The sequence below is a fragment of the Gobio gobio genome, assembly GCF_949357685.1.
Source record: "Gobio gobio genome assembly, chromosome: 24".
Classification (NCBI taxonomy): Eukaryota; Metazoa; Chordata; class Actinopteri; order Cypriniformes; family Gobionidae; genus Gobio; species Gobio gobio.
In genome coordinates, this window is record NC_137120.1 from 10660452 (window position 1) to 10675892 (window position 15441).

The 15441-nt window shown below is 38.5% G+C and overlaps 1 protein-coding gene across 1 annotated transcript; it reads left to right on the forward strand.

Annotated features, from left to right (window-relative positions):
* Positions 1-5059: 5059 nt before the first annotated feature.
* On the forward strand, positions 5060-9339 carry LOC307120150 (CD48 antigen-like; the record flags this gene model as incomplete). The annotated part of the gene is made up of 6 exons (XM_079807038.1): positions 5060-5066; positions 6758-7078; positions 7375-7668; positions 7725-7877; positions 8013-8074; positions 9295-9339. The coding sequence occupies 6 exons, from the start codon at positions 5060-5062 to the stop codon at positions 9337-9339; spliced, it is 882 nt and encodes a 293-aa protein (XP_079663164.1).
* Positions 9340-15441: the final 6102 nt, after the last annotated feature.

The following is a 15441-nucleotide window of genomic DNA, read 5'->3' on the forward strand; positions in this document are numbered from 1 at the left end:
CTAAAGCAAACTTATTTTTCCTTATATGTTGATACTGAATCAAGATCGAAATCGATATCAGTTAACTCTGATTAACATGTTTGGCGACTGGAAAAATTACGCCTGCAATTTCAAAGTGAAGGCTTACTCTATACTTTTTTTTTTGAACAACCAACCAATTACAGTCTTAAAAAGACTGTGTCATACGGAGCAATGGGGTCAGCCCCTTCTCCTCACTAAGATAGACATTTTTGTATTTTCCTCGCTCAGAGTTTCTCTCAGATCGGTCTTGAATCACTCTTAAGCTAAGACTCCTACGTAGAAGGTTTTAAGGTAAATTAGGAGCTTTCTGAGAGGATTCTTATAATATTTAAGAATACAGGCCCCGATCTCTGTCTTCTGTTCTAGATCAGACGGATGCACTCACTTCTTTCTTTATCATTACAGAAACGGGCGGACCGTCTCCTTCTCCTCCTCCAGTAGCTCTGATAGTGCTGATCTCTGCTGGATCTCTGATGACTGTTGCTGGATTTGGGATCTTATGGGGGATCTTCTGGTTCAGCAGGAAACACAGAAAAACTAATCAAGAAGGCAAGTGATACAGTGTTATAGCAAATATTATTAGAAAATCTACACCAAACACATTATTCAATTGATAGCCCATATTATAATTTATAATTTAAATACATATTCTGTATATTTAATGTTTTACTCTGTTAGTATTGGTGTGTGGAAAGAGCAATAATGTACAACATATTACATTTGTTAATGCTTTTAAAGTTATAGTTTTTAAAATTGCAGCATTAAATATATTTATTAATTGTGATCATTAACACTTTAACTTTTTAAAAAAATCTCTTCCTGTTGTTCGAGCAGTTCAGATTCGTGAAGATGAGAAAACTTCTGCTGTTCTGTTTCATCATCAGTCGTTCTATGAAAGAAACACACACACATGGGTATAATTTATCATTTGTTTATGTTGTGTGTGTTTGTATCATATAAAATACAGTAAGATGGAGATCAGTGTGTGATTGTGTTTCTGTCTGTACAATAATCATCGACTGAAACAGTAACTGATACTTTTCTGCAAGCAATAACTAGTCATTTGTACTGGAATATGTTTTAAAGCAACTGAGAAACACTAAACGAGTGCAGGATATTTTAATGCAACTAACTGTATAATTGTGCAAAAAAAAAGGACAATAGATAAACTCAATCTCTACTGTATTCATTCATGAACTTTTCACTTCCAGCTAATATTAATACAATACCGCTCACACTTTTGTTGTTATCTAGACAAAATTGTAAATGTTCCTATTCAGCTTGTGTTGTGGTTATGATTTAACTTTTTTTTTCTAAAACCACTGATTTATATGACCACTGATATAAATATAGATGATTTGTTTTAATTTTTTATTCTATCTTGTGTGATGTGTTTTACAGAAATCTGAAGAGGAGACTCGCGTGGAGTATGTGTCTGTCAGCATGAGAAGATGATTAAATGTTTCTCTAATATCTGATCCAGCTGTGATCATTTCACTATTGAAAACTCCTGCAACGAGTCTATAGTATTAATATTAAGATTGATATTCAAGGGAATATGCATATGATCTTATAGCCTATAGCTGTTCATGCTTTGTTACGCAGTGCTGGTTTCAGTTGTTATTTCCAGCAAGAGTATAGAATAATTATTCACACCCTATTTTTCATAAAGATCATATCCTGTTTTTGTCAATTTTAGACTGAAATCAATGTATAAATTCTGTAATTTAAAGAATAAATTCAATGGTTCACTGTTGTAATATGGTATCATGCAAATGTCACATCCATCTAAGAGACTCCAAAAAGTCACTGCTATTGGCTAATACTATAAATGAATAGTTTTGAATGTATAAATAAACATTTTCCTCCACATTATGGTGCAGTTCAATCTAACAGTAGGGTTAATGAATGTAATAGAAAGTGTGCTTACAGATGCATAGAGCGCCATCTAGTGTGGGATTTTTTCACCTGTTTATCATCCAGCAAGTGGAAATGGTGCATTCTAGCAGGAATCAGCTCCAGCATCTAATATAAGCATATAATAAATGTTATTTACACACTGGGTTCATGTTAAGGACTGAATTGATCTGCTAGTTGGCTTGAGTAAAGGTCAGAAGTTGAATCCTTTGATATTTACACATCATCAGTGGTATGATATTAATTTAACTGATAAATGGCTCCATCTGGTGTGTTTTTGAAGAACAGCATCATCACTGTGAGCTCAACAGGAAACACTTCATTCATGCCTTAAATCAAGTTATTCTTCTATATAAGCTAGAAGCTTAGCTTTTATTTTGATAAAATATAAATTCATGATATTGAGTGGCGCCATCTGGTGGTTTTGAATACCAGCAGCTAAAAACAGCATCACAGCTCTACACAACAGGTGACACAGATTGTGTGTAAACCTTTTTTGGATAGTGGAACAAATATATACAGGAAAGTGCTGTGAAAATGTAGATCATAAAGATTATGAGTTGAGATATGTCTGGATTCATAATGAAACACATGCAAACAAACAGCAGAAGAACATCATTGATTTACACATTCACACACCAGACAAACACACATGAGTCTCATGAATGATCTTACACAACTTAATGAACATACAAACTCACATCCTGATTAACATATACCCCCCCCCCCCCCCCCCCCCCATACACACACAACCACATAGTATTCACTGCATACACTATATTGGCAAAAGTATTGGGACACCCCTCCAAAATCACCGAATTCAGGTGTTCCAATCTCTTCCATGGCCACAGGTGTATAAATCAAGCACTAGGCATGCAGACGCTTCTACAAACATTTGTGAAAGAATGGGTCGCTCTCAGGAGCTCAGTGAATTCAAGCGTGTTACCGTGATAGGTTGCCACCTATGCAATAAGTCCATTCGTGAAATTTCCTCACTACTAGATATTCCACGGTCAACTGCTAGTGGTATTATAACAAAGTTATAATGGTGTGGGGGTTGTTTTTCAGGGGTTGGGCTTGGCTCCTTAGTTCTAATGAAAGGAATTCTTAATGCTTCGGCATACCAAGACATTTTGGACAATTTCAGACTCCCTCCCAACTTTGTGGGAACAGTTTGAGGATGGGCCTTCCTGTTCCAACATGACTGCACATCAGTGCACAAAGCGTCGGCCCATAAAGACATGGATGAGCGAGTTTGGTGTGGAGGAACTTGACTGGCCTGCACAGAGTCTTGACCTCAACCCAATAGAACACTTTTGGGATGAATTAGAGCAGAGACTGTGAGCCAGGCCTTCTCGACCAACATCAGTGCCTGACCTCACAAATGCGCTTCTAGAAGAATGGTCAAAAATTCCCATTCCACACTCCTAAACCTTGTGGAAAGCCTTCCCAGAAGAGTTGAAGCTGTTTTAGCTGCAAAGGGTGGGCCAACTCCATATTAAACCCTACGAATTAAGAATGAGATGTCATTAAAGTTCATGTGCATGTAAAGGCAGGCGTCCCAAAACTTTTGGCAATATAGTGAGTGTGAACACACACACACACAAAATCTGATTCATGTTTTGTAGTTCTTTGTAGTTTTTCATGATGATTAGTTTTCCCTTGGTTGCCTATTCAGCCTAGTCCATTCTGGCCGTCCGAACAGGCCGTCTTCCACTCCACGGTCCCGGCCCTCCATCCCTCCCCCTGTTCTGCTTCCGTTCCACCTTCCATCTGGACTTTTGTAAAGTTTCCTTTGGGGGGGGGGGGGGGGGGGGGGGCTTTTACGTTATTTCCTGTCTTGTGGGGCGTTGCTTTGTAGCTCTTTGTAGTTTTTCATGCTGATTTAGTTCTCCAGGTGTTTCCTATCTGTCACGCCTTACCTTGTTTAGCTAGTTTTCCCTGTGTATTTATGCTTGTGTTCCACCTGTGGGTTATCAGTCGTTGTACTTATGTATTGATGGGGTTTATGAGTTCCTTGTTTCTTTTCTAGTTGTGTCATTAAATGTTCCTGCGCTTAGATTCGCTTCCCTGCCTGCTCATTCCACACTCTGCGTTCCTCCTTCAATAGTCTGTGGGTTTTTTCACCTGTTTATTGTCCAGCAAGTGAAAATGATGCATCTGATATGTACAATGGATGATGATAATGATATAGTATTCAAGTCTTATGCTGTATTTTAACGTTCCTTGAAGGACAATGCAGTGAACTTACTATCGACAGTCACACTGAAGCTCTTAGAGTAAAGTCCAGAGTCTGTGTTTCTGGGGTTAGTGATGCTCAGAGATCCAGTCTGATGATCCAGCTTCAGTCTGTTAATGTAACACATGCAAACAAACAGCAGAAGAACATCACTGATTCACACATTCACACAAACACAAGTCTTATAGATGATCTTGAACAACTTAATGAACATCATACAAACTCACATCCTGATTCCACCTGTTATAAAGCATCCCAGTACAATCACAATCTATGATCATTGTTTTACTATTGCTTTGTTTCTCATCTTGTTTCTGTAGATTCAAGTTCAAAGAAGCTCATATAGAAGCAGGGCAGGAAGAAACTCTTCACCTATAAACTAAACACACATGCACTGATTCTCGCTAATTCTCTCACCTGCAAGATGTCTGTCCACACAACAGATCAAACCACATCTCTGAAGAAAAAAAAGAAAGAATCAACAACAGGTTTCAGTTTGACTGAGAAGAACATTCAGTAAAGCAGGCACTGTGAGATCAGATCCGCTTTTAACTGTACTTTGTTTTGTTATACACTAACATTAAGAGTTGAATAAAAATGCACAACAATGTTAAAACACTAGAGATGCTTTAAGCCATTAAACACAGTTACAACTATGCATACTTTTAAAAATTACGTTAAACAACATTAAAAACCAGATGAACTATAACATTATATCACATGCTCATGCAGCAAGTGAAACTATAGGAGGGTCAGACTCTGTCGGGGGAGGATTCACACCAGCGTCAGTGTTTTCAGCAGATTAGATCAGACACTGAACAACTGAAGAAAATGTCTCAAATGTTGTTCACATGCGTTTTATCCAGTTTGTGCTGGTGCCAAATGACTGGTAAGTTATAAAAATATTTTTTATTTTAATATTTTGCCATTTCAGAGTAATACAGTGGCTGCTACACAAAAAGGTACAAAAGCTGTCACACTTTCAAAAGGTACTAATGTGTATCCATAGCAGGCACGTGCAGAGGGGGGGGCTTTGGGTGCTCGAGCCCCTGCCCTTTTTCAAAATGAATCAAAAGTGCCCCTCTCAGACAAATATCAATGATAATATCGTGGTCAACAAAACTAAATAAATGTGATTATTATAACATGACAATGTATACAATAGTAACGAACGGCTCAAAAGTCGGACAATTTCTGTTGAGGCGTTGCCATAACGCGTTGCTATGGATCGCATGCGTTTTGATTGACAGCTGATTTTCCACTGTTCGGAAGCGGCTCTCGAGCCAAATATGGTCCTTTCAGAGAGTGTGTGGCCTTACGGGAAAAAAAGTAAACCAATATTTTTTTTCATCCATAATCAGAGCTAATGTGTTGATTTAATTACAAATCTATATATTATATATTTTAAAGTATTACACAATTCACCAATGCCCGTTTGTCATGTATATACACCAACCAATCGTGATCTGGCAAAGCAAGTTCAAATTCCATTGGGCGATGTGAAGCGGTAATTTTCTGTTCTTATTCATAAATCGGTTGAAAATTACATGGACAGACGAACTAACGTTTGTGGAACGATTTCCTGCGGTTTGTCTCATTTTAAAAAAAGTATCACTGACAAAATGAATTTTAACAGACAACAAACAAATCCATGCACAAAACCACAGCAGCAGCAGCAGCAGCAAACGTCGCATTAATGGTAAGTGTTAAATTCACTTGTATTTATGTATATTGATACACCATTTACCATTTCATGAAACTATCAAAGTTAACAAAAACCAAGTGCCACCGGCATACAGGCCTATTATGTGAAGATACGTGAAAGGACTTTATTATATTACCATTTTTGAATATTATGCAGCATTATGAAAGTCTCTTATGTTCATCAAGCCTGCATTTATTTGATAAAAAACAGCAATATTGTGAAATATTATTAAAATAATGTTTTTCTATTTTAAAATAATTTAAAATATAATTTATTCCTGTGATCACAGCTGTATTTTCAGCATCATTACTCCACTCTTCAGTGTCACATGATCATTCAGAAATCATTCTAATATGAGGATTTAATGTCAATGATTGAAACTGTGATACTATTTTCAAGATTCTTTGATTAATAAAAAGTTTAAAAGAACATAATGTAATAAAATCTCACAATATTAGGCTACTGTTTTTTTCTGTATTTTTGATTAAATAAATGCAGGCTTGATGAGCATAAGGATATATATATATATATATATATATATATATATATATATATATATATATATATATATATATATATATATATATATATATATATATATATATATATATATATATATATATATATAAATATATATATATATATATATATATATTTACATATTGCCCCTTTTTTACATTTGAGCCCCTGCCCCTGAAGAACTCTCTGCACGGCCCTGATCCATAGACCTTTTGAAAGGGTTTCCGTCCCAGTCACAGCTTTTGTACCTTTTTTCCTGACTGTTCTCAAGTCTTCAGAAGAAACACTTCAGCTAATGTCAAGCTTTTATAAACCATCAGAAACATTAATCTGTGTAAAATCTCTGTGTTCATCAGGTGTGTTTGGTGAGTCAGTGTCAGTGATGGAGGGAGATTCTGTTACTCTAAACACTGATATTACTAAAATACATGGAGATAAAGACATACTGTGGATATTTGGAGCTGAAAAGTCACTGATAGCAAAAATCAAAGGAATGAAACAAATCTTCTCCACATTTGATGATGTTCCTGATGGGAGATTCAGAGGCAGACTGAAGCTGGATCATCAAACTGGATCTCTGACCATCACAAACATAACAACTGAACATGCTGGAGATTATCAACTGTGGATAAGGGCATCAAAACTGACATCAAAAACATTCAGTGTTTCTGTCTATGGTGAGTAAACACGTCATTTGTCCAAACATTCACATAATCTTTTTTTATTTTACTAGAACTATTTACATTTTTAAATGATTTAAGATTTCAGTGTGTGAGATGACAAACACACTTACTGTCATTATAGTGAACTTTCACTCATTGCAATAAACCAAGCATTTTACATTAGATTTCTGTCATGCTGATGCCACAGCAACCGCTCAGCTTCACTGCAGATAACAATGTGAGCCATCTAGAGTTTCATGACAAAACTTTGTATTTATCAGTTTTTCTCTTTATTCTCTCGTGTTCTGCAGCTCGACTGCCTGTTCCTGTCATCAGCAGAAACTCTTCACAATGTTCATCATCATCATCATCATCAAATTGTTCACTGGTGTGTTCAGCGGTGAATGTGGGTCATGTGACTCTCTCCTGGTACAAAGGAAACAGTTTATTGTCCAGCATCAGTGTGTCTGATCTCAGCATCAGTCTCTCTCTACCTCTGGAGGTGGAATATCAGGATAAAAACACCTACAGCTGTGTGCTCAACAATCCCATCAGCAACCAGACTCAACATCTGGACATCACTCAACTCTGTCACACATGTGCAGGTACGACAGCACGGCTGATGATTATTTACTGACCTGATCTCTGTCTTCTGTTGTAGATCAGACTGATGCAGTCACTTCTTTCTTTATATTCACAGAGCTAGACACACAGTTTCCTTCACACTCTCTGATAGTGTTGATCTCTGCTGTTGCCGCTGGATCTCTGCTGATTGTAGGTGCAGTCATTGGGATCTTCTGCATCTGCAGGAAACGTAAAAAATTAGGTCAGGATATCAAACAATTAATGCATATGTTAAAGTATTTATCTTTTATAAGGCACCAATTTCAATATATGATTGAAAACTTTGTAGTTTTAACATGTTTGCGTTATGTTATTGTTAATGCAGCCCAGACACAGGAGAAAGACAGAACTGATTCAGCATTGAGTAAACCAAAAACACGAAAAAAGGTAAGATCATTTATAAATGTGTTCAAAGAAGTTGTTGCAGTCAGTCTGTTTGAATTTTTGTATATTCATCAGACAGCCAGTGAACAGATGTGGATGGTCAACCTTGATAATTACCTTCAGTAGGGAACGACTCGAAAAAGCATGTTTTTCTGAAAAACTTGCGCTGTTAAAATTTTACGTTACAATTAAATGTTCTTCTACATGAGTTTGGTAAGGGCAAAAGTACATAAAAAGTAAATATATATATATATTTAATAAAAATACTATTAAAAAATGCCTATAAAGTCATCCTTATGGGATATGATGGTGTTAATAGTCTATAATCAATGTGGTGTTTCTTTGCAGACTATAGTTGAGCAAAATCACAAGAAAAAGGATCTTGATATTAAAATAAGCTTTTCTCTAAGCCTATTGTTAGGCATACATTAGGCTATTTGGCAATGTATTGAAGTCTATAAAGTTTGTTTGGCTTTTAGAATGAATATGTTAGCCTTAAAGTGTTAGTTCACCCAAAAATGAAAATTCTTTCATTAATTACTTACCCTCACGTCGTTCGACACCCGAAAGACCTCCGTTCATCTTCGGAACACAAATTAAGATATTTTTGTTGAAATCCGAAGGCTCAGAAAGGCCTCCATTGGCAGCAATGACATTTCCTCTCTCAAGACCCATAAAAGGTACTAAAGACGTCGTTACAAAGTCCATCTCAGTGGTTCTACAATAATTTTATGAAGCGACGAGAATAGTTTTTGTGCGCAAAAAACTAAACAAAATAACGACTTTATTCAAGTTTTTGTCTTCCATCTGAGCCTCTGACGTGAACTCACAAAGCACCACGACTACATTATAAATAAAGTGAAATCATACACTTGCTCACACATTTACTATCTTGCATGGTGAATGGCACATAGTGCACTATATAGGGTATAGGGAATGATTCAGACTGTGTAAATATGCATTATGATGGGTCTGTCGACTGATTACTGTGGAAGGAACCCCTACTAGAAAATATATGCTATCCTCCAGATAAGAATATAAGCCTTTATACATCAAGTAGATGACAGTGATCATTTAACAATACATACAATCAATTAAAATGTTCAAATCTCAAAACTATGCCTAGTACAGAAACTTGAATAAGGTCTTGTAAAGCCAGCATTATTTGAAGTAAAATTATATTATATTTATGCTCCTGATTGACTGTATATTTTTCCTTTCAGAAATCAAAGGAGGCTGTGTATGGAAATATCGCCCCAAATCGGTGATCAAAATCAAATACAACATCTCTGCCAGCATGCTTTTCTTCTGACTCTGTTGTGTTTTCACTTTTTTTTTTTTTTTTGCACATGCACTCTCATAAGATTGCTATGTCTGAAATGTTGTTATGTATCATGGTGTACAAAAAGCACGACATCCACATAAATGTTTTATTTTTTATCTTAACACATATGGAAATGTACTAACTTTATTAAATATTGATCCCACCCTTCACTGTTCTCTATAACTCGGTCTGCTCTTGTTTAAATAAATAGAAAATTGAATATGAAGTGCATGGTTTACAGTATCACACACAAACACACATATGTCCTGCTGGATATTTTGGCAAATTCAGCACAAGTATACCGTCGCTCTCTAGTGTCCAAAGCATAAAATCACATCTCTCTAATAATAGTGCTACTTTACCCGATACAGTGCGCTTATACATATGCTGTTGTTCTCACAGAGGAAGACCTGAAGAATAAACAAAGTGATGGGTGTTAATAATTTGCTTTGTATTGTTTGTTTTATTTTTCATTAATTATTATTATTATTATTTTTCTTTATATTCCTTGATATGATTTATTTGTGTATTTCTGCGTGGTATTTGTTTTACAGCTTTTCTTTGGTTTCATTTGTTATGATAACGAAGGTCTTTTATTTTGACATCCGGTTGAGCGGAGGATGTGGATATATTGAGTGTTGTCCAAACAGTATGGAATGGGGCCTAGACGCATAAGGTCGTAACAATAATGGTCCACAGTGTAAGGAGTTTTTAGCTTCTGGTTTAAATGGAGAACAAGGTACGGGCTTTGACTTCTTGCTATCTGTGTGTTTTGATTTAGTTTCTTTGTGTAAAGATTGTTTGTTTCGAATGTTGTAGTATGTTTGGGTAAGTTTTGAATCATTTAGTTTATTTATTTGTTTTCATGTATGTTTGTTTCATGGTTTATTCATTTGCTGTTTTTGTTTTTTGTACAAAGCTCTTACGGGTTGATTCCCACGATGCATGATGGCGATGATCGCAATAAAGTGTGGGAATCACCAGTCCAAGACTCAATCCGTTATTAAGCCAGGTAGCTACAATGGGCGCTTTCGAAACACGCTTCATGAAGCTTCAAAACCTTTGTAAGTAATTTGTGTTGAACCAATCAGACTGCTAAAGTCACATGACTTCGGTAGCAAGGTTTCGTTATGTCAGAACCGTTTGGAAAATTTAATGGTTTGCCGCTAGGGGGCGATAATATCTGTGAACCCATAAACTAGTGGTTGTCTACATTATAATTTACTTGATCTTGGATCAATTTTAGACATTTTTAGACATAGAAATGTATATAGTATGACACCTTTGAATAATAAAAATCAAAAGCTGTAGTTAAAAGTATTTAATTGGTCTGATTAATCCATAAAACAAAAAAAACTAAATTTTAATAAAATAACACATATCATAAAGACACTTCTTATTAAATGCTATTATATGATTTGTTAATTGCCTTTGCAATTGGTTTTTAGAAGGTGTTTTTATGCATGTTTTGACTGCATTTCCACTGTTCTGTCCAGCAGGGGTCACCAGCGTGTGGCTTCGATATTTTTTTGAAGCAACTGATTCAAAGTTTCAAAAAGCTTTGTTTCCCTTTCAGACGGTCACGTTTGACGTACATCGGACGTCTCAGACAAATTGGGATCACTTCTGGGAGCCCACAGCATGTGTTCACAGCATTGCTGTGGGTTTGGTGAGGCGTTCCCCAAAACAGTGAGGGCATACACAGGGCTGCACATCTCATTGTGTTTTGCCGCGGTCGATTCCCTGTGTGCTTCAGCACATTAAAAAAGAGCTTTTTCCCCAAAAAGAGTACACGGTGTGACACTGCGTCTTTTTCAAGATGTCATTCCACCCGTGTGTTTCTGTATGTGGTTGTTCCCTGTCACCAGCTGACAGTCGCATTTGTTGTCTTGCGTGTCTGGGCATTCAGCATGCTGAAGCAGCGTTTATAGTTCATGTTCCCACCGTGGGAACATGACTATCTCAGCGTTAAGGTCGAGACTCACCTACTTTCGAGAAGGCAGAGTCCCCTTACCTATGCCCCGATCTAGTGCTATTCCTGCTGGACAGCAGAATAGACATACTTCGGCAAATAGCCAGGGTGACCTGTTTTATTTACGTTTTGTTATGTGTGTGCGCGGCAGTCGTCCGTGAGGGGCTGCCGCTTTTACTTTCACTTTGTTTATTTATTTGATTAAAGTTGTTGTTGATTGTTCGCTGGTTCCCGCCTCCCGGGAGGAAGGAGGGACATGCTGTCGAAGAGCCCTCGCTGCTGAGGGGGATCGCGGTGCTGAGGAGTTCGGGCAGCGCGGAAGAGAGAAGACCACGAGTGGCTGCCCAAGGCGATGGTGCTGGAGCGAGTGAAGATCCGGTTGGACGGAGAGCTCGCTGCCGTGCCCCTGGGTCGAGGTGGGGTGGCTGCCGTCCGAGAGGGAGCGGAGGAGTCGCCAGCGCTTGCCCTGAGCCGGTGCCTGCAGCCGTCCGCCATGTTCGGGAGGAGCAGGGAGCGCGGGACTGGGACTCGCTGCCGGCTGCCCTCAGTAGTGGATCGAGCCGTCCACCGAGTGTCCAGTACCATTGCATGGCACCGCAAGGAAGAGTCGGGAGTACCCCCCGGCCTGCGAAGGGTATGTGGTGAGCAGCAAGGCTGAGGGACCATGAGAGCGGGACGAGTTGTCGTGTCTCACGGAGGAGTTGTTGTCCGTGAGGGGCTGCCGCTTTTACTTTCACTTTGATTATTTATTTGATTAAAGTTGTTGTTGATTGTTCGCCGGTTCCCGCCTCCTTCTTCCCTGAACCTACATACCCCGTTACACACTGCTTAATACAGCATCTGTTTGTACAAGAATAAAGTTCTGTCACGGTTCATGAATTCACTGTTTTCTTCATGTCTCATGTATTTGTTGTTTAGTGTGTGTGGGTGTGTGTGAGTGGAAATTTCCGCTCATTTGGATCATCAGCGCGTCAGCTGAATTCAATTTCCCGCACCAGCTGTTGCCAATTCACTCACCTATAAATACTCATCTCACTCTCCTCTCTTTGTCAGATCGTTGTTTGGTGTCCTCAGTGTGTGGTCTCCGTGTTCCTGTCTGCAGTCGTGTTCATTCCCAGTTCCTGTTCGGTGTCTTCGTGGATTGTCTTGTCTGGATGTTCACCTGCACTGGATTCACCGTCACCTCACTTCACCATCACGCTGACCGTCTTGTCTCTACGCCACCAGCCCATCCGAGGCCCTGAATTGTGTTGTCTTTCTGACTTTATTAAAGAGTTACTTGCATCTTTGCTTCCGCGTTTTGTATTGTGACAAGTTAAGCATATGAGCCTACACTATCAATGAAGTGGGGTCTACGTTTTTATCAGTTTTATTTCGATAAACATGACAATATAACATTGCGACTACATCAAAAGAGGTTTTACCGTTATAAAAAACTGATTTGTGAGCATTAGTGGTTTTAGAATAAACACGAAACACACGTGATCGCTGTCATGCTGTGAATCTGGCCAATCGTGGAACAGCTGTGTCATCATCAGAGTCTGTGCAGTCTGGTGCAGCCGCTCTAGAGAAACTGCACCGGCTGTATTAGCCAACTTCTCTCAAATCGCTCTCGTGGCACGTTGTTGACATACGTCACTGTCACGTGGCGTCGGCGCTGTCTCAAGTCGGACAATGTCTAACCGTCATGCACTGCTTCAAGTCAGCTGCCAATTGGTCTGTGCATCGCTACATCAAGTCAAACAAGCCTTATGGTATCATGCAAATGTCACGTGACTGATCACGTTATTTTAAACCTCCTTCCAGCAGCAAAAAATATACTTACGCTACGTCAGACCAGTGTAACTGGTGTGCAATGTCGTCAGATGTAGCGTAAGCATTTTGCATGGGCATGGGCTTTTATGACAGAGCAACATTCACTGCCATTATAAAGCTTGGAAGAGCCAGGACATTTTTAGTATAACTCTGATTGTATTCGTCTGAAAGAAGAATGTCATATACACCTAGGATGACTTGAGGGTGCGTAAATCATGGGCTAATTATTTTTGGGAGAACTAACCCTTTAAGGACTGAATTGAACTGCTAGTTGGCTTGAGTAAAGGATATTTACACATCAGTGGTATGATATTAATTGAACTGATAAATGGCTCCATCTGATGTGTTTTTGAAGAACAGCATCATCACTGTGAGCTCAACAGGAGACTATTATCCTGCCGGTGTTCTGAGTATATTATATATGTGACCCATCAGGAACACGATATTTACAAGATTTAAATTTTTTCTTTTCTTTACAATTGCTAGGACACATTTCTCAACAGTTAGGTCACTTTTTCAAAACTCTTCACACAGTTCTCTTAACCAACTTTCAGCTTGGCACAGCAGTTAATGTCACATTCAAAACTACCAAAACACGTCATTCATGTCTCAAATCAAGTTATTCTTCTATATAAGCTAGAAGCAACAGAGAGCAGAGTCAATAGCTACAGACCTCCAAACTTCATGTGGCCTTCAGATTAGCTCAAGAAAAGTGTGCAGAGAGCTTCATGGAATGGGTTTCCCCACTGGACTCTAGAGCAGTGGAGACGTGTTCTCTGGAGTGACCAATCACGCTTCTCTGTCTGGCAATCAAATGGAAGAGTCTGGGTTTGGCGGTTGCCAGGAGAACGGGACTTGCCTGACTGCATTGTGCCAAGTGTAAAGTTTGGTGGAGGGGGATTATGGTGTGGGGTTGGGCTTGGCCCCTTAGTTCCAGTGAAAGTGTTACGGCCGCTGCAATAAAGGGAATTAAAAACAAAAGATTGATATAATGAATAAGATTTATTACATAATTCTAGGGGTTTCATAAAATGCAATAAGAAAGTTTATGCCATTTGAACAATCCCAAAATGCCGACAGACAATAGATCCCATTTAAGCAACAAGAGGCCAGCCGGAGATGATGTCACCTCTCTGAACCGAAACATGTAAATCTCCACCTCCTAATTTGAATCACCTTTGGGATAGAACACCTTTGGGATGAATGAGATCGGAGACTGTGAGCCAGGCCTTCTCGTCCAATATCAGTGCCTGACCTCACAAATGCGCTTCTAGAAGAATGGTCAAAAATTCCCATAAACACACCCCTAAACCTTGTGGAAAGCCTTCCCAGAAGAGTTGAAGCTGTTATAGCTGCAAAGGGTGGGCCAACTCCATATTAAACCCTACGAATTAAGAATGGGATGTCATTAAAGTTGTGCATATAAAGGCAGGCGTCCCAAAACTTTTGGCAATATAGTGTATGTGAAAACACACACACATGCACACATGCACACGCACACACACACACACACACACACACACACACACACACACACACACACACACACACACACACACACACACACACACACACACACACACACACACACACACATACACACAAATCATGGACATGATTCGAAAAGATGGTTAGATGGTCATACTTGTATTGTTTGCGGTCAAAAATTAGCACATTGGAAATGAATGGGAGAGGAATTTGCGCCCAAACAACATCTGACTGAAAGCTCTTATTTTTCTTTCTCTTCAACTTGTTTAGTTTTATGGCTTTGATTTTCTTGCAGTTTTAGAGTAAACCGCGTTTTTGAATATATATATATATATATATATATATATATATATATATATATATATATATATATATATATATATATATATATATATATATATATATATATATATATATATATAATATATATATATACACTCACCTAAAGGATTATTAGGAACACCGCTTCAATTTCTCATTAATGCAATTATCTAATCAACCAATCACATGGCAGTTGCTTCAATGCATTTAGGGGTGTGGTCCTGGTCAAGACAATCTCCTGAACTCCAAACTGAATGTCAGAATGGGAAAGAAATGTGATTTAGGCAATTTTGAGCATAGCATGGTTGTTGGTGCCAGACGGGCCTGTCTGAGTATTTCACAATCTGCTCAGTTACTGGGATTTTCACGCACAACCATTTCTATGGTTTACAAAGAATGGTGTGAAAAGGGAAAAACATCCAGTATGCGGCAGTCCTGTGGGCGAAAATG